The sequence below is a fragment of the Harmonia axyridis genome, chromosome 3 (genome assembly GCF_914767665.1).
Source record: "Harmonia axyridis chromosome 3, icHarAxyr1.1, whole genome shotgun sequence".
Taxonomy (NCBI): domain Eukaryota; kingdom Metazoa; phylum Arthropoda; class Insecta; order Coleoptera; family Coccinellidae; genus Harmonia; species Harmonia axyridis.
In genome coordinates, this window is record NC_059503.1 from 54716428 (window position 1) to 54736818 (window position 20391).

General features: G+C 33.9%; 2 protein-coding genes across 4 annotated transcripts; one reads left to right on the forward strand and one right to left on the reverse strand.

The window, feature by feature from the left end:
• Window positions 1–5499, forward strand: LOC123676907 (BRCA1-associated protein). 2 transcript variants are annotated; one of them, XM_045613217.1, is made up of 8 exons: window positions 1–161; window positions 213–474; window positions 531–695; window positions 1249–1424; window positions 1484–1706; window positions 3400–3675; window positions 4300–4449; window positions 5104–5499. In XM_045613217.1, the coding sequence occupies exons 1-8, from the start codon at window positions 101–103 to the stop codon at window positions 5393–5395; spliced, it is 1605 nt and encodes a 534-aa protein (XP_045469173.1). In that variant the 5' UTR covers window positions 1–100; the 3' UTR covers window positions 5396–5499. The 2 variants fall into 2 exon arrangements, with proteins under 2 accessions (XP_045469173.1, XP_045469175.1); XM_045613219.1 differs by having other exon boundaries at window positions 216–474.
• A 1295-nt stretch (window positions 5500–6794) lies between these two features.
• On the reverse strand, window positions 6795–17994 carry LOC123676909 (lysine-specific demethylase 4A-like). Of its 2 annotated transcripts, XM_045613221.1 has the most exons (15): window positions 17629–17994; window positions 17472–17571; window positions 17060–17365; window positions 16813–16997; window positions 16385–16744; window positions 15946–16274; window positions 15434–15853; window positions 12484–13482; window positions 11173–11270; window positions 10828–11103; window positions 9106–9389; window positions 8400–8571; window positions 7671–7943; window positions 7492–7584; window positions 6795–7435 (listed from the first exon to the last, which is right to left on the reverse strand). In XM_045613221.1, the coding sequence occupies exons 1-15, from the start codon at window positions 17658–17660 to the stop codon at window positions 7340–7342; spliced, it is 4023 nt and encodes a 1340-aa protein (XP_045469177.1). In that variant the 5' UTR covers window positions 17661–17994; the 3' UTR covers window positions 6795–7339. The 2 variants fall into 2 exon arrangements, with proteins under 2 accessions (XP_045469177.1, XP_045469176.1); XM_045613220.1 differs by having other exon boundaries at window positions 10828–11270.
• Between the last annotated feature and the right edge of the window lie 2397 nt (window positions 17995–20391).

Consider the following 20391-nt stretch of genomic DNA (forward strand, 5'->3'; position numbering starts at 1 on the left):
TCAAATTCCATGTACTGTCAATACTTTATGATTGTTTTATTTTCATAATAAAATAATAACTCAAATCTCAAATGTTTGGTCGTGTTAAAATTTCTAGAAAATGTCTGACTTAGTATCCAAATGTGTTTTACGTGTAGAAGTAAAAGACGATAAAAATGAAGGTCTGCTCATATTACAAATAATTATTTTTCCCAATTATTAATTTTTTATAGAAGAAAATGACAGCGGTCCTACAGGAACAAACAAAAAAGGAAAAAGTACTAGGAAAAGAAGAAATGTGAGGGATATCAGCGTTGAAACGTTTCCTAGTGTTCTAGAAAGCCCAAGAGAAGACTGGGGTCTTCTTCCTGTGTCATCTAGGGAACGTTTGACCTCAACCACCAAAGATTTTGAAAACAAAAATGAAATTGGATTTTTCAGTGGAAATCCCTTTGTAGAAATAACCAAAGGTGTTTTGCATCTCTATAAGGAAGAGTATGTTTACAATTTCAATTTGAAATGATGGGAACTTCAAAATAATTATGTTGCAGTACACTGACAAGTAAAAAGCAAGCATTAATTTTATGCATTCTTGGAATTCCTGCTTCAGTTACATGCCATGATCTATTAACTTTCACTGCACCTTGTCATGAGAATATATCACATATAAGGGTCATTAGAGATTCAAAGCCAAATCAATACATGGCCTTACTGAAGTAAGTTCACACTATTTTGAAATATGTATCAATTAATGGAGGAAAAATATAGGCAATATTCTGAAAAATATTGTGACAAAACTCCATTATTTTTATCAATATTAAAAACTGCAGTTTTATTCCATAATCTTGACATATTATAATAATAATAATGTTTATTAACTAATTACATCAACAAATATAGAAAATAAACCAAAACATAATCGTCAATAAAAATTTGAAGATCATAAGAGGGCCAGTCTTTTTGTGAAGTCTTTTTCATTTAATTTTTCGAAATAATTTTCACATATCTAAGTGAGGTAACTGTTGGGGTATATAAAGAGTTAGTTTGATTATTACATATATTCAGTTTCAATAGAAACAAGTAATTATATTTCACATTGTTGAGGGTTGAAAATAAGCTATAGAGAATCTACTGTAGTTTGGCTCTTTTGTCAGGTGATTTTCTCAACTAAATCACACTTAAAAAAAAATTATAGATTTTGTGATCAAGGCTACACAGCACAATTCTATAAATTTGCTGCTTTTTTATGTTCAATGTTCAAATTTTCAGTTTTCGTACTAATGATGCTGCAGTGGAATTTTATAGCAACTTCAATAATCTGCCTTTTAACAATATGGAACCTGATAGTATTTGTAGAATTGTTTGGGTTTCTAATGTTGAGTATGCCACAAATTCTACACCCCCACCTGGTCATACTGAGCTACCTATATGCCCTGTTTGCTTAGGTAATCATTAAAATTGAGTTGAAATGAATCAGTTTAAAAAAAATTTTAATTTCGTTTAGATCGAATGGATGAATCTGTAGATGGAGTACTGACCATCCTTTGCAATCACACTTTTCATTCTAATTGTCTTGAAAAATGGAGTGACTTCACATGTCCTGTATGCAGATTCGTTCAAAGTCCTGAACAGGCTGAAAATTCAGAATGTGAAGAATGTGGTAAAACAGGACCTTCTCCAGATGCCTTATGGATATGTCTGATATGTGGTCATGTTGGGTGTGGCAGGTGAGATCTTGTTCATTGTAGTACAGTAAAACCTCGATTATCCGTTCTCCTATTATCCGTTTTACTCTGTAATCCGTGCTCGTCGACATTTTCACTCATCCGTTCCTACGAGCAGACATCCACTCGATTATCCGGGATTCAATTCATTACGCATGCGCCATAGTAATAATTTGGTATAATTTGAAAATGTTTTAGTCGATGATGTTGAGGAATGGCTAAATTCGGATTTAAATGAACCCGGTTTTCAGATACTGGATGATTCAGAAATCGCATCAAAATTTTCCCAACCTAACCACTGTATGGATACAGACGATTATCGTGAGTAATTGCACAAGTGCATCAAAATTACCGATAATTTTGCATGACAGCGTGTTGTCATAAAAACTGCATGAGTTCATTTTCATTTTTGGAGAAAGAGCCCGACACCGAAGGTGGAGGGCTCTTTCTCCAAAAATGAAAATGACCGAATGCAGTTTTTCAAAGAAAACACGCTGGAATGCGAAATTATCCGGTCATTTTGATGCACGAGTGTAATTCGGAGGAATATTTCCCGAATGAACTGTTACATCACTTGTCAAACTGATGTAGAATGGAATTGCCATAGATTCGAACTGTGTAAGATGCATAGAAACTATGCATCTATGAACAGAACAATTATCGCAGTGCAGTTTCGCTTCCTACAATGCAATTATCGCTGTAATTTTCGATAATTGTTCTCCAGATACATAGAATTTTTGACAGGAGGGAAATATTCGATTAAAGTGTTGAAGAATTTTCCACGCAGGAAATAGTTATTCATAATACAAGTGCAGAAGGCATTGATATTCTTCCACGAACTCAAAATTCAAAAACGAGCCACGAAGTGGAGAGTTTTTGAATGGACGAGTGGTAGAATGAGCCTTCTGTACGAGTATTATACATTATTTTCTCTAATTCATTGCATTTTTACTGAAATTAATGAAATATTTCCATAAATATCTTTTAGTGATTTTTGCATTGAAAAATGTTGGTTGGGTGAACTGATTTCTTCAAGGCAAATTGATGAATCGACAGATAAACATATAACCAACATATAATAATAAAATATATCCATGAAAACTGTGCGTTTCAGATATATTCTCGCACGATTTTCTTCTACAAGATGTGGAAGAATGAACGGAATAACCACAGAATTAGAGAAACACTGTTTCTGCCAAAGACGCGTTGAGATTTGCAAATGGTCTGATGCACTATTTAGAGCAGGAAAATGATACGGATTATATTGATGTCCTCCACTTGAGGAAAATTCGGGCTCACATTTGTCTCAAGATGAATAATAAAAAAAAGACAGACAAAAATATCATAACATAATTTTTCAACTAAAATATATACATTCGATGTATTATAGGTACCATTGCAATGATTTGTTTTTCATTTGTATATTTTTATATGGTATTATGATTCTATTGATTTTGTTGCTTAATAAATAATTGTACCCCATACATTTCTCTAATTTTCATAGTTGTTGTGCGTATTTTGAGGAATTTCGATTGTCCGTGTTTTTCGATTATCCGGGAACCGCTTCCCCTCCATTAGGCCGGATGATCGAGGTTCTACTGTATGAGGAATTATTGTTCGTGTCCGCAGGCTAAAGCACACATGTCAAAAATTGAGATTTCTCTTGAAGCAGTTTCGTATGTCTAAAATATTGCAGGTACCAGGGTGGTCATGCAGCAATGCATTACAGAGAATCTGGACATTGTTTTGCTCTCCAGTTGGGTTCTCATCGGGTATGGGATTATAAGGGCGATAATTTTGTTCATCGCCTACTCCAGAATAAGGACGACGGCAAGCTTGTACCTGCAGGTGGCCCGCCGTCAGAAGCAGAGGGCACTGATGAAAAAGTTGACTCTGTGCAGTTGGAATTCACCTATTTGCTGACCTCACAATTGGACGAGCAGAGAATGTACTATGAAATGAAATTGGCGCAGTAGGTATTTTTTCATGTGTGGTTTCTAATTGAAGATACAAAGGAAAATGAAAGATAATTTTAGTAAAATAAAGTCCTATAAACATGGACCCGAAAACGCTTTGAGAGAGAGAGAATAACTTTATTGAAAACTTTTCAAAGGGCTAACGATCGAGGTCTTCTTGCCCTTGTACAATTTCTGTTTTAAAGTTTAATATTTTTTTAAACGCTTTGTTTTCAAGATATAGGGTATTTCTTGTAGTCCTACCTTTTTGTGATGGTTATGACAGTTTATTGAATCTTCATTAATCTTCGCTACAGAAGTTGTTATCTCAGGATGTAATATCAATGCGTTGGACAAATTCTCTGCAAATTTTCTTCTCTAGTATCCTCATCATAATTTTAGTTTCATCTTCACTTATCCCTTTCTGACAGTTTTATACAGAGTAGGAATTGTTATTATGAAAAAATATAATATCGTGAACATTATCGTGCATTATTTATTACTCTTGACTAGACAAAATTAATGAGATTAAATAATAAATTAAATACACAGCTCTCTAACTTTTTATCACTATTGAGACAAAACGATAATGATTTATCTTTCTCAACTGTTCATGTTATTATTATAATATTGATTAATAGGCTCGAAAGTCAACTGATGGATGAAAATAAAGAGCTTAGAGATGAAGTTGGATCACTACTGGAAGAAAACAAGGATCTTCATCAAAAACTCGGCATGGTTACCAAGGAAAAAAATTCTTTGGAGAAGAAGGTATCACAGCAATCTACAAAGTGAGTAAAGGGACTATTTTTCTCAATAGTAATAGAGCCAAACCAAGTAAATAGTGAAAATCAGAGATCTCTGGTGAAAGTTCGATCTTTAATTGCGGACAGGGCTTCAACCAATCAAAACGCTGACGAGCATTTTTGCAATAGATGGCTGTAGCGGTAATGGTAGTTAGAGTGACTGTATATACTACAGTGACGAGTAGTATATACAGTCACTCTAACTATCATTACCGCTACAGCCATCTATTGCAAAACGGCGGAAGCAAGGTTGTACACTTAATATTAATAATAACCAAGTTTCATTTTCTACTTGAAATGCAGTATTTAGTGTTAGTAACAGAGTCTAAGAATAAATATTAAATAATGAGAATACCGATAAAACTACAAAAAAAATTATAATTGATTTTATAAATAAAGTTGTAGATTATGACACATCCTTTTAACTTTCCTATCATTGGGATATTGTTAATGAAGCAATACTGCTTAAGCAGTGGTATTTATAACTAAAAAAAAAAATAAAAAAATACAGGGTATGCCATTTGGAAGAAGCCTGATATTAACGTTTGAATGAGTCATCAATTACAATAATACTTTCCTTTTACCATTGAAGATAATTTAAGAAACAATTATCCTGGATTTAACTTTTTTTTTACTTAGGTTGTCTACAACATTGCGAGAACTGAATGAAGAAAAACAACTCGGAAAGGCTTTAAGAAACAACCAATTGAAATGGCAAGAAAAATTCGAGAAATTGGAGTTGGAATTTCATGAATTGCAGAAGGAGAGTGATGGAATCAAAGTTGAATTGAAAGAGCAGATAAGAGATCTTATGTTCTACATCAATGCAAAAGATACCATTGAGAAGTCTGAATTGAAGGATGAAATAGCAAGTGGTACTGTTACTGTAGCGGAAAAGTCGAAAGCTAATAAGGGGAAGAAAAAACGTTAATGATGGTGAAAGTTTGTAATAAATACTAAGAATTAAAATTAATTTTGATTTGTTAATGAGGAGAATTCAACTAGAAATGTTCTATTAAATATTCATTATTAAAATTTTTTTTTATTGACATTGGAATACCTCTAGTGTTAATACAATGTATCAGTTTTCAACCATGACCAAAAAGCAAAATTTGATTGGCCGGTGGTGAGTGTCGAATTGTAGGAAAACGCAATGTAGGGCTCACATGTATCATAAAAATTGTGGGCCCATAACCTATAGTATCTCTCTGAGCACTAATCTGGAGTTTGGTGATGGCTTTTTACAAAGGGTCGTTTGTAATTCTGTTGTTGGGTCGTAATTGGAAAGTTGAAAATGTGAGTTGTGGCCTAAGAAAAATATTTTGGCACTATTTAAAAATTTGGAATTTAAAATACTAATATTTCTACGTGTAAGTCTACTACATTGTAATGATTCTATAAAAAATCAATATCAAAAAATCTTTTTTCAAACTAATATAAGTATTAAATACTTATTATGATTCATATTTTGGTTTATTAAAAAGAAATATTATTCAAAATAATAAACTCAGAAACCGCTGTAGATGAGTAGGAGAGAGTGATACCAAAATAATCATGTTATTACCATGAATTAAAAAATGCAATAAAAGGTATAAAGGATGTGCCATTTGAATTAACAAAATACCTACCACTTTTTGAAATAAGCGGCAACACCGCAGCATTGAAAATATTTCAGATCGATAGAGTGGTTGTTCTTGTCAAAGAAACTCACTTTTCAATGAATTCTTGCTTTCCGTTCGCCGTAAACGTTTAACGTACCATCGACCGTGATACACCCTGTATATTACAGCGTATCTCAAAAACTAGTAAATTTGGAAAATTCCACGGACGACTTTTTTAATTACAGGGTGAATTATGAACTGAACGAATTTCATTTTTAATAATGTTTGGCCTGCCCCGTATCTAACAATAATTTTTCTTAAAAACCAGTCTAAAATTATCACCTTCTGGGTAAGCAATATTTGTAGCGCAAAAGTGTTTTATTCAAGGTCTTTTCCTGTCAGAAATGCCATTATCCAACTTCGACACTCTGTACCTCGATAATTAGTCATATGATTGAGTTGGACCAGTAGATTTTCTTTTCTTGTTCAGGAGGTCATATTCTACAAAATACAAGAAATTAACTGGAGACAATTTTTCCACTAGGCTGCTGTCTGGTCCTTTCAAAGAGCGTGCAGAAAAATCCTTCATTTCTCGTGTATTTTTCAGATCAATCTCAGGTAACATGTCTGTTTATTTAATAGAGTTCAAACTTATTTCAAATAACAGCAACCATCAATCTCATAAATGAAAGTTTCTTCATTAAAAATAATAAAAAATAAAAGATAAGAAATTTTTAAATTTTTATTTATATAACCTACAAGTGTTGCAAAACTTAAAATAATTGAATTATTTTCAGTGTTGCATAATTAAATCCATTTATTTCTACATAATATTAATTATATCTCTATTATACATTCTGAAACATCTTTACATCAAAAGAAATTTCCAAATACACCTCTCCTAAATATACTTATGTACCTTAATATATACAAACATAAATAATTTTTTATCACACAAAAAATTCTATAGAACGGAATCACAATTAAAATTTCGAAATTGGAATTCACCTTTTATAATTAATACTTTAAACACAGAAAACCATTCGAAATCAGTATTCATATACTGAATAGAATCAACGAGAATCAAACTTTTGAAGAATTCTCTGGAAAAGGAAAAAGAGCATTGTTCAGAACTGGCGGCGGGCAAGTGCAACCAACACTGGTCGATGAAATCCACATAATTATGGATTAGTCCTCAAATGAACAAGTTTTCTCAGTCTTTTTAAATTATTTCTGGGGGGATGAACCATTTTCCCACCAGAAAATTTCAACCGCTAGTCGTCTTCGAAAGATTTTTCCTGCTTGATAGTCTTTTCCATGTCCGAGCGATCAGAGTCATTCCACTGATTCTTTCCATCAGCTGAAATAGCCTGAAATCCAAATGGAATTAGTACTGCCACTTCATTCGTTTTCATCTCTTCCTCACCTTTAATCCTTCGATCCTCTTTGGGATACTATCAGCCAGGGAAAATACGTCTTCTCTTCTCACGCTCATCCGTTCCCCATTTTCAAATTCGATCTGAAATTATATTGATTGATGAGCATCGATATTTTTTCACAATAACTAACCAACCTTCTCGATATTTCTAAAAAAAATATACTTACTTGTAGTGTATGTCTTGTAGTCCTACAAATGAAATCCGCAGTATGTATCTGACCATCGGTCCATCTGACTTGAACTTTTTGACCACTCTTTGGGGGTCTGGTCCTCCAAGGCCAAATCAGATCGGAAAATAAGACATCTTTGGAAAAACTTTCATCATGGGGGAAGTAAACAGAAACGTAAGGCAATTCTGTTATTTCAAGGACCTTTGCCTTTTTATATCTATCAATATTTGACGGTTTGGCCCAAACCGTGTCCCCAGATTTCAGAGGTGTCTACAAAATAAAGTTATAAAGTTATTTAAAAAAAAAAAATAGAAAACACTGCAAATTTATACTATATATTCCGAAAAATATTTATTTTTTTATTGTTTCTTTGATTTTTGCCTTCAAAATTCTCGGACTAGATAGATTAATGGCAACTCAGTTTTCCCGTTCTTTTTGTCCGAATTTGACTAAATTTATTATGCATGTAGAGATTAGGTTGATAGGAATTTGAGCTCTTTAGACTGAACGGTCTTGTTCATACGCAAACATAAAATTTTTTATATTTTTGGATATTACACCTTCCAAAACATAATCATCAAATTCAGGAATATTTGGGGTATTTATTAATATTGTTTTTGTTCTTTTGCTTCAGAAAATTACGGGAAATAAATAGATTAAGTGATAGCTGATGACTTCAATAAAATCCAAGCCAAATCAAACTGGATTAAAAAAAAAAAAACCAACCTTGCTTGGTATTCCTGAAGATTTTTGATGCTGTGCACTGATCGGGCTTGGGGGTTCTTTCTTCTTTCTTTCTGGAGGAACAAAATCAATCCTTTCTTCCACTGGCTCTACTTTGACGGCTTTTTTTAACACAGGTATCTCCGTCAATGTTTTACCAGATAGTAATTCAGTCCTAATTTAAAAAAATATATTATAATCATTGAAGGAACGCAAATGAGAATGAAAATATTGATGAGACAGAAATTTCAAAAATCAATACTCATCTTCATCTGAATAAAAGCATGTTAAAGACTAGAAGACTGATTATTTGAAATACCCTCCTGTAATGTAGCAATATGACTATTTTTTCTGAAAAAACTTTATTTCGACAATAAACTCAAGTTTTAAGGAAGTTTTAGATGTCAAAGCATTCGCTTGTGACTTAAAATTTAAATAAACCCTCCCATAACCTTTCATTTTGTAACTGTGCCGAATGAAGAAAGTTAAGAAAATATCAATCAAATGGATTTTGGTTCATGTGTGTCCAAACCAAGAGGTAAAATAATTAAATAGTGCAAAAATCAATTGAAATTCCAGCAGTAATTACAACAAATCTTCAAAGGGCAATGAGGTAGATTTATGTCATAGACATAGAAGAGGGTATTATACTAACACCTAACCTAACACAAAATTTCAAATAAAAACAAGGCGAACTGAAATATCTTACCTCACTTCCTCATCGAAGTTTTTCATCACATCATCTAGTTTAATAGAGATACCCTTGGGTGTCAAACATGAAGCTTTGAGCTTAAGATACTCGCTTAATCCATTCTCATCAGCTTGGGTAGAAGGCAGTTTCTGCCCAGACTTATACTTTTCCAATATTGTCTTCATTCGGGCTATCTGTTCTTGTACATGCTTTTTAGGTCGTCCCAAGCCTCTCTGACCAACTACTATTTGTCTGAGGGTAACCTTTTTTGGAGTGGTCGTCTGCTGCTTTGGCCTACCAGGCTGTAAATTGAAATAACAAAAATTGATGGTGAGATATCACAAAATATTCCTCCTGACACAAGATAATACTTATAGCTTTTAATTCCATCAACAAGAATAGTGATTTTTGACAAAATTTGATGAAACTTCAAATAACAGAAGGAAGCAATTCACCTGCTTCCACTAAAAATTGCTATTTTCAGTAATAGCATTAATCTTGATTACTATTAGGTGTACAACTTTGCTTCCGCCGTTTTGCAATGAATGGCTGTAGTGAAATATTAACGAAATATTAGTCGATTTGTGTCTTCATCATAAAGTTATTCTCGATTGAACTTGTCAGCTTACGAGCCAAATACTCAGCGTTTGCTGGAGGTTTTAATTTTCTGCTTTAATATGAAGAAATCTGTTACTGAGGCTCATCGAATGCTCTCGAATACTTATGGTGGGGCCGCTGTTAGTGAAAGAACGTGCCGAGAGTGGTTTCAACGCTTCAAGAACGGTGATTTTGACGTCAAAGACCAGCATGGCGGTGGAAGACAGAGGGTTTTCGAAGATGTAGAATTGGAGGCATTACTTGATCAAGACTCGTGTCAAACGCAACAAGCCATTTCAAACGGCCCGAAAGTGGGAATAATTCAAAAACAAATAAATTAGGTGCTGTACGAGTTGAAGCCGAGAGATGTTGAACGGCGTTTGTTTGCTTGTGAACAGCTTCTTGCAAGGCAAAGACGGGAGGGATTTCTGCATCGCATCGTGACTGGAGACGAAAAATGGGTTCATTACGGTAATCCTAAACGCAGAAAATCATGGGATATCCCGACCATGCTTCCACGTCGACGGTCAAAACGAATATCCTCAGTATTTGGTGGGATGTTGCTCCCTCGGACTATCACTTATATCAATTAATGGCACACTGCCTGGCCGATTCAAAGACCAGTTTTTTCAACGCGGTGTTCGTACACTGCCCGAAAGATGGGAGAAACGAGTGGCCAGCGATGGATAATAGAATTTGAATCATGAATATATAACCAGTTTTTTAGAATAAAGCCTCGAAATTTGGAAAAAACTGCGGCAGCAAAGTTGTACGCCTATGTATCTTCATTATTATCTTTATAACTTTCGGATTTACTTGTTTTATATCATGATATTTCTGATTTGGAATCGCCAAATCTAGATAATGTCATTTTACTTTTGTGTGTTTTTGCTTCAGAAAGAATGTTAAAACCGCCCCACTTAAATAAACTAGGATGAATTAGAAACAACATAAATAAGACTTTCAGACAATGAAATAAACTATAGTGTATCAAAATACTTTCGATTTTTTGAATTGTAGAAATTCTAGTAATAATTTTAGAACAATAATAATATTTTCATGTTTTAATTGTGTTTTCAATTTATGTAGTAATCAAATAAAATTAATTGCAAGGAAATTAACAATTTTTTTCTAAATACATACCCCTCTCTTAATTTGATCATAACCTTCATTTCCACCTTCAGGATTGGACTTATTCTTTTTCTTCATCTCGAACCGTTCATCGTCCTTGACTGTACGATCAGCATTTTCAGAGTCTGATTCGCAGGTAGAACATTCAGAGTCGCATGTAGAACAACTGTCTGTACTATCCGAATCTGAATCTTCCGAACTGCATTGTTCTTGTTTGACTTTGATCGAAGGTTCTACATCATTATTGTCGTCGTTTGACGTTTCATTCTCATCTTTCTTCAAGTATTCCTGTTCGAATTTCGACAATAGGTTACAGTCATCATAATTATCATGAACACTTGATCTCAATCTACTTGCCTCTTCACACAATACGTTACTCATCCGATTTATGTTCTTATCTACCGCTGTTATGATCCCATCGTTATTATAACGCTCAATCACTACTTTGGTTTTTTCTGAAATTACATGATTGGTATTAGTGTAAAATTGAGAAACAGATATTTTTTATATTTTTTTTTGTTGAGTAAGAGAAATGTTTCAGTGTTATCATAAAAATCAACTGAAATGAAATGTCGAATGATAGATGTCTTTGAATGCATTTTGAGCAAAAGTATCGTTAGATTTGTTCAAGATGCATAGAAAATATACAGTGTGTGGATAAAGTAAGGAACATTGATAACTATGTTATTGAATGTTTTCGAGCAAAACGTATGGACAAGTCACTTTGAGTTTTCAATTAACCACCTTGGAAATGGTCCATATATCACCTTGGTTACTATGTTTAGTAAATGGGCGGTCCTTATATATCAAATTCCTCAAAAATCGGTGACTATTTCTTAAAACTGCGGTGAGTTATCTGCCACCAGACCAACCGTACTTTTATTCAAGCGAGGTTCGGTAACCACGCCCATTCGTCTTGTATTCATCGTTTTAATTTGCATATTATTGTTTATGAACATTTATCATGACTCTCAAAGACTTCATTATTCCAATTATAAAACAAATATCCTTCAGAACCATTGAAAACTTTTAGTTGTTTGCAAATTACAAGAGATTAACCATTTATAACCTCCAAAATTCTGTCAAAGTAAAATTTTGTGGACCAATGACAAGTGTCATAGGTATAAACGAAGCAATTCTCGGAGATATACGGACCATACCCTTATGGCACCTATATAAATTTTACTTATGACTTCATTCACTTTACAGAGTGATGTAATATTTTTTTTTAAATGAGTATCCAAATTTTTTTTTGCCGACTTACCTAATTGATGATGTAAAAATATTGGTATCGTAGATAACAATTTTTTTTTTGGAAAAGGAAACATTTACTGTGAGTTAAAAATTAAACTTTCTTGGAAAAAAATCTTTATTCAACCTAAAAAACAAAAGAAATTTAGCGCAAATGTTCAAATTGTGCTCCATTCAGCACTAACCGATACAGATAGGTTCGGTTTATTCTAATATGCGAAATAGTTTAGAAGAGTTACGGTTACTGTCGTGGTTTCAGAATGTTGCTAAAGATTTCTCTCGTTTAACTAAACGCATGCAAAACTGTACAATTGGAATTAATTATAAACGTGGGTTGATACTGAACATTGATTAGTTAATAGATGTTTATTTTCTGAACGGTGCAATTGGCCATCATTATTATTTATTTGGACTTACCTCCTTCATTTCCATTTCCTAACTTAATCGGTGTTGAACTGAAGGGGTAGAATCTGTTGCTATTGAAGTATGTGCTCGATGTGCAATTGTTCACCACGTATTTCTTGTTATTCCAACTGTTCCCTTGATAGTTAGAGCCGTCCTTTGTACTAATTTTTTCACAAGTCGCAACCGTTTCTTCTTTCTCTCCGATTGGACCGAAACTTAGTTGATCGACGGCCTGCTGGAGAGCCAACTGAAGTCTGGACTGGGGATCTTTCTTTTCCTCGAGATTCTCCACCTGTTTAGCCTCTTGCTTATCTTTGGTGGTCGCATAGGTAGACTTAAGAATATCCTTAATAAGATCGTGATGACTAGACTCTGATACACCGGCAGTACCGATCTTTTTCTTTTTGTCGGTTTTTATTTTAGATTCAGTGGATGGGGTTTCGGTAGTCCCTTGCTGTAGGAATGACAAGAAAGCGTTATTGAAGCCCGGATGAACAGATTCTGCACCTCCAACGGGAGAATTATCGACAGAAGTAGAAGGGGCTTCTTGAGGAGTAAAAGTTGCTGGTTTCAGTACAGTAGTTGATTGAGTAGACAGGCATTCTTTATCTAAAACTGTAATGGTGCCTTTTGAGGTGTGAATAGTTTGTACCTTACCCAAAGAAGGCAACACGGGAATGGGAGATTTGGAGTCGTTTAATTTTCTGAAATTTTTAAGGGCCACCATTGTCGAAGACTTTCCCTGTTCCAAATGGGTTACTCTGTGAACTGAATTAGGCAGCTTTTCTATGGTCAGTTGAGGATTCAGTTGGTTCTCCACCGAATTTCCAGTATTCGAATTTCGCTTCTGCAGCTGTTCATGTTCTTCGGCAGCTTCGCGAATTATATTGTCGATTTCGTTCTTCACTTCCGAGTTTTCTTGGGAATTCTGATCGTTTTCTCTCTTGATCTCTCTGGCCAAGGAAGATATGGTATTTTCTAAGGAACTGTGGTGATGGTGATGATGTTTTTCTGTAATTAAAAAAATGAATTAACGAAGTTGGGATATATTGTTTTATTTGGATGGTTTCTTCTCGGTTGGAAGAAATAGTCCGGGAGAAATCTAACAAAAGAGAAGCCTCTTCGCTTTTTAACATGATCCCAATTTTTCCTGATTTCAATGATAGTTATTGATAATACAAGTGCAGAAGGCATTAATATTCTTCCATGAGATTTTGAATGAACAAATGTTAGCATGAGCCTTCTGTACAAGTATTATACATTATTTTCTCTAATTCCCTGAATTTTTATTGGAAGCCATGGAATATTTCCATAAATATCATTTAGTGATTTTTGCATTGAAAAATGTAGGTTGGCAAAACTGTTTTCTGTACCACAAATTTGGCAGATAATAGTAACGACCGTTCATTAAAATTCCTGGTCAAGAGTGCTGTAGAGAAATTAGAGTTGATTTTCTGCGAGTGTGAGTGCCATATTCTTCCCAGATTGGAAATATATAAACAAATGTTGCTGCTACAATACAAGCTAAGCGCTACTCGTTGTCACAGAAAATCAACTCGAATTTTTCCACAGCACTCTTGACCACGAATTTAGATCTGTGACAGGAGAGTTCAAAATACCAACATATAATAATGAAATATAACTGTTCATTTAAATTCGTGGTCAAGAGAGCTGTGGAGAAATTAGAGTTGATTTTCTGTGATTACAAGTAGCGCTTAGCTTGTACCATATTATTCCCCGAATCGAAGTACATAAACTAAGATGCATAGAATCCCTGGTGTGTTTAGTGATTCGATTTTGTTTCAGAGTTTTTGAGAGACCCACCTGTTGCTTTAGTTTTCTACTTCACCAGAGTTCTGTAAGATGGCGCTCTTCAGAAATTTTCGAATTCAAGTAGGTATAAATCTGAAAAATCTCCCGTTTTGTCTGAAAGTTTTACAGGTATAAGTAGACACACCAGGTTTTCTATGCATCTTAGTTGAGTCTTAAAGTTAGTGCGGCACCAAAACATGAGTGGATTACTTCAGTGCGAAAGCCATAAATAAGTTGTTTTTTTACCGATTTGAATAATGGAAATAGCAATTGATTTCTATTTGAAAAATATACTTATTCGAATATTTATCACAAAACAACTAATGTTTCATTAGTTTGATGCGGCACATGCCTCCCAGGGCATGTGTCAAACTAATACCAAATAAATAAGTGAACTGAATTTCCATATAGTCCTTGCGCGGCACCAGGACACCGGAAGTGCGGCTGAGTCCTTAGGTAGATTATTATTTCCAAAATTATTCCAACAGTTGGTACCTTGAATATTAGATTACCCCTTCATTAGATGGAGCCCGACAAAAAAATTCAAACACGTATCCCCGGGGGCATGTGCCGCACAGAAATCATGTACTGTAACATGCCCCGGGGGCATGTGCCGCACATAGATTGAAATGGGCAAAATCTATAGTCGCAGTAAATGTGTTAATATCATTTTCAGTGAATACAAATTCAACTAACACACAAGGCATTACCATAAACAATTTTACTAACACTTAAAAATCATTTCATGACATGATAATTTGTCAAGTCGGAAGCTACCTACTTTGAGGTTATGCTTGGACTTGGAACCACAGATAAGGAGAGCTTGGAACATAAATATATGTTTATATTTTCGAATTTAACCTAACCTAAAATTGTTGTAACATTACTTGAGATATGCTTTGAATGGTATTGACGAAGAATGCCTAGAGTATGAGTTAGAGTTTGGACTATGAGTATAACCATTAGATTTTTTTTCAAACTGAACAAACCCGTGAAAATCTCAAAAAAATTCAATTTTAGTTCAAAATCAAAAATGCTTTTTATGATCTGTTACTTTTTTCATCATCCACATTCATTATGACAAATTGTAGAGACGAATAGTATTCTTGCTTAGTTATAATAATTATTCAATATAAATAATTCCACTCACTTTTCTTGTGTTTATGCCTGTGCTCTTTGTCTTCCCTATGTTTGTGTTTCCTTTTCTTTGCCTTGTGGCTATGTACACTCAGCAATTTATCAGCTTCTTTAGCGACTAAAGTCTTCACCAAATCACTGGTATCTGCGGAAGATCCACCTCCATCAAGACTCAAAGGAGCGACAATTTTTCCGCAAACTTTCTTGGTTTTGCTCTGGCAAGCTGTATAAATGCCTGTTAGATCATCTATGGTGGACTTCTTCTTCTTGTGGCTTTTACCTTCGCCATCAGACTTTGTCTTCTTTGGTACTTTAATGGTAGATGTAGAATTATCTTTGTCTTGTTTTTGCTTGTTCCTTTTATTTCGACCGAAGTATTTACGTTTATTGTTTACACGATATCCTTCATCACAGAACGATGCATCTTCTGCTTCTGCAAATGTAATTAATATTTAGGTTTAAACTGTGAAAAACAATTCAAATATGAATTATCGTTGTTGCAAATGGATTTTATCGAATAATTACCCATTTCCCCAGCTTTTAGCCAAATATCTTCTAGGACCTCCAACTGTTGTTCATCGGGAGCTATTTCATCTTGTGCAAAGTCCAGACGATCTTCCTCCATCAGCTGAAGTTGGAGTTCTGTGGGGAAATCGACTAGAGAAAAATCTTGTTGGTAATTCATTTTTCCCTTTCGACCCTTTTTCATGGGTCCATCTATAAAGCTTTGGGGAAGGGAAGTATTGTTCTTGTTGCAGAGAATATCTTGGGGCAACGGTAGGGGCGCTGCTACTTGACGATTGGGCTCTTCCGGATGCGGACCTACATCTTCCCCTTTCAACCACATTTCATACCTGCCAAAAATTTGTTAGTTTCAGAAAAACTTTCGATAATTTGAAGTAACAATTGATGTATAAGTTTAAGAAAAGAAAAACACACAAGTGATTTTTCAATAAAAACTTACCTATCTGGTTGGAATCTTTTAACAAAAGTGTCCATGGATATCTTCACCATATCTTTGCTACAAGTACATTGAGAAGCTCTTTTTCCATATTCTACCCATCTTTCACAAGCAAAATTAGTAGATTCTGCACAGTTAAAGCCATGGTTGAACCCAGCATGATAACCATAAGGAAAAGTAATCATTATCTCTCCTGCTTCTTGTGTGATTTTATTGTATGGTATCGAATATTGTTTAAGAATCTGAGGTGAAATTAAGGTCATTTTATGACGTAAAAAGGCATTGCAAGTTTTGTAACTGCTGGGAAAAAAGCCATTAGCCAGTCTTTCTAACCTTCTTCCATGTTCTGGTGGTACAGCATACCTGAAATATTCACAATCATAACAATACGATGCCAAAAAACAGAAAATTTTTATTTATTTTCAACTCACCAAGTCTTAGGAGCTCCAAAATGCAGATAATTTATGGAATACAAATCCATATCTTCAGTATGCCAAGCAAATGTTGTTTTCCACATACCAAAATATAGATATGCTGTATTGACTCCCTCAATGGAAATACCATAATCTTCATTTACATAATCAAGTATGGTACCTAATCTATTGATGTTCCATTCCTTAAAAAATAGAATAGGTTAATTTAAGATAATAAATCATCAATGGTTCTCCTTTTACTTACATTCACATGTTCATCAGTCAAACTGCCAGAAACATCAGCTCCATAAATAGGTGCTACGTAAGTGATGTTTTTCCAATATTTTCTTTCCAAGTCCTCATAATCAAAATGTCTGGGAGTGGCATAACGTTCAGAGTTTGCTAATTCACCATATTGTTTTACTGTCATAGATTTTTTCTGAATATTAATTTGTTGATAGAGACCTTGTTTACCAGTAACAACCTGACATATAGGAGCTGGAATAGTTACATTAAGATCCTCCAGATTATAACCAGATTTACGTGGTACCCACTCTGGGGGAGGAATAACCTGGAAATAATTATTTGCGTTTTTGAATAATTATAAAGATATCGAAAAATACTTTTTCAATGAAATATGGAGGTTATGTTGATTCGAAATTAAATGTAGAGCATACCTTTGCTAAACCAGCTTTATGAGCCCCTTGTGATTCCATTACTTGAACATACTTGGAAAAATCCTTAAATTCATCCCAAGTAGGTCTAAATACCATTATTCTGAAAAGAAATTAATTAATTTTCCTTTTATCACTGAATTGAATATGTTACACTTACTTGGGAATTTTACTGGTGTAAGATTCTGCCATGATTTAGCGATTCTTTAGTGACAATTTCTTTATTCAACTTGAAACATTTGGATCGGAAAATCTCGAAATGTATACAAAAAGTTGTATATAAACACAGAATTTGAGGAAATTCTAATCCGCCATTGATCGCTCACAAATTTTCACGTATCTAAGCCTTTCGTTCAATTTATAAATGAGGTTATTAGAAACCAAAGATTTTAAAACACTGGTTATTGAAAGTTCATTCAAAAGTTTATTCTCAGCAACTGAACTCATTATTTTCTCTTAAAAACATGTTTATTCATTACTGATAAACACTAGACTTCAACAACCATTTTATGCATACCATAGAATAGATAAATACACCATAGACACAGTACACAGACCATAGATTACCAGTGTGTAGCCAGGAAGCATAGAATTTGGGCAAGTTCGGAAAGTCAGCGCCGCCATAGACCTAATATCATATTATTGATATTAGGTCTATGGCGCTGTCCAGGGTTACCAGGATATTTTCCTCAAAATTTGGGGAATTATATTCCTTGGAGGTTTCAGTTATTTCACTGGGGATTTTTGGAGGAAAAAATATTCAAATTTGATAACATTATTATTATGTCGAATTGTTCGCTTAATTTCATTACTATGTATTAATGGAAATACTACTCTCGAACAGAACTAATTGTGAAAAAACAAATTAAGATGTAGGCTGACGAGTCCGTGGACCCTCGCAGGTCGATTTTCAAAGACACATTTTTTTATTGCTTCGAACTTCTTTGGAGTAGCATAATTTGCATATTTTTTATGACCAGGTATTACCAGCATCCGTCGGCAACTTTCTGCACTTTAGGAATCATTTTTCTAGACTTGATACAAATAAATAACAATATTTCTTTGTACCATTGTGTTCAACTAAAACTATATTACCTAAAATAATATTTTTTTTTTTTATTTTTTTTTTTATAAATAGGTAATCATAAAAATTACTTGAACATTTTTCTTCTTCAAATCTCGTTCTTCCATTTTTCTTCTTTTGCATGGTTCTAGGTTGAAGGTAAATTTCATGGTGTGATTTTCTTTACAATTCACCTGTTGAATCGACTGAAAGAAAAACAAAAAAGTAACAAATGCACTAATGCCTAATCATGAATATGTTTGTTAACGAAAACGCAAGATGCTATTAAATTCAAATAAGAATGTTCCGAACCACGCAAATCACAAAACAATAAAGTTTTTGCAACATACAAATAAGCGATGACTTAATAAAGGATCCAACGTGATTTTTGAAATGAACTAATCAGTGAACTCAATAGACAATACTGCATTTAAAGTGAAAATGCCCATATAACATAGATTTTGTACCTATAAGCATAGTATAAGGAAAGGATAGTAAGCCAACCGCCGTTTGACGGCAAGGAAATAGTCACCAGGGGTCGCTACTGTAGTTGGATTTGGAGAAGTAACTCGATAATAGATGGCACTGAATCATGAGCTATAGATGGCGCAGAAATGATACGATAATTCATTCAGTGGCGTGGTTGAAAAGGGGTCGCATGACATTGCCAACAATTTTTATGTTATTATTAAGTTGCCACAAATACACGCCACTGGCGTAAATGCTTATTGGAGAGCAGAAAAAATATCAAAATATAGAAATCTTCTGACCACTCTATTTCGAATATTTTAGTTCTTCAAAATAACACCGATTTTTTCAGAGGGCTCCAGTTTACGGACCAATTTTTGAAAGTAAAATTCGAGTAAAACGTGAGTACAACTAGATGGCGCTCAACATCAACAAAATCGAAAAAAGCACTATACTGGCTTACTATCCTTTCCTTATACTATGCTCTAAGTGTGCATTTCAAATACAGTATGATATTTGAATCGCCCTCTTACCTGAATCATTTTCTAAGAATTATTGTGAAAAATGCAAAATAATGGTAATAACAACACCCATATAAAATCAGACTTGAAATTTTCAAGTCCAAATATCTATGAAAACGATATCCTATAGCGACTTGTAACAAAGGTAGCTTTTTCACGTAGATATGATAGAGAAATCGATTATTTTACTGAGAAATGTGCTCGAAGTAGGCTTAAAAATGTTATAAATCTCCATAAAAGAAAAAGAATTGTAGGTGGCACCCCCTACAAATGAGAGCAATATTAACAACAGGGACCGTATCAGGAAGCTTATTTTGATAAATAAGATTATTTAAGAAACGATTTTACTATTAATTGATAGACAGAAGGAACGAGGTTAATACCAGTAAGTTTGAATACTGAATCATTCCCCAGATTTTGTAAAAAGCCGTGTTTATTAGTTGAACTTCAAGTTCGAACTTACTGGCATTAATCTCGTTCCTTCTGTCTATCAATTAATAGTAAAATCGTTTCTTAAATAATCTTATTTATCAAAATAAGCCAATTTCTTCAACGACAACGTACTAATTTGAATGACAATACGCTCTATTAGTGATGACGTCACACACCGCCATTTAAGTTCTCCTGTCAGTGTTCGGAATCCAAACAAAAAAATTGTCATTCAAATTAGTACGTTGTCGTTTAAGAAATTGGCTTATTTTGATAAATAAGATTATTTAAGGAACGATTTCAGTATTAATTAATAGAGAGAAGGAACGAGATTAATACCAGTAAGTTCGAACTTGAAGTTTAACTAATAAACACGGCTTTTTACAAAATCTGGGGAATGATTCAGTATTCAAACTTACTGGTATTAACCTCGTTCCTTCTG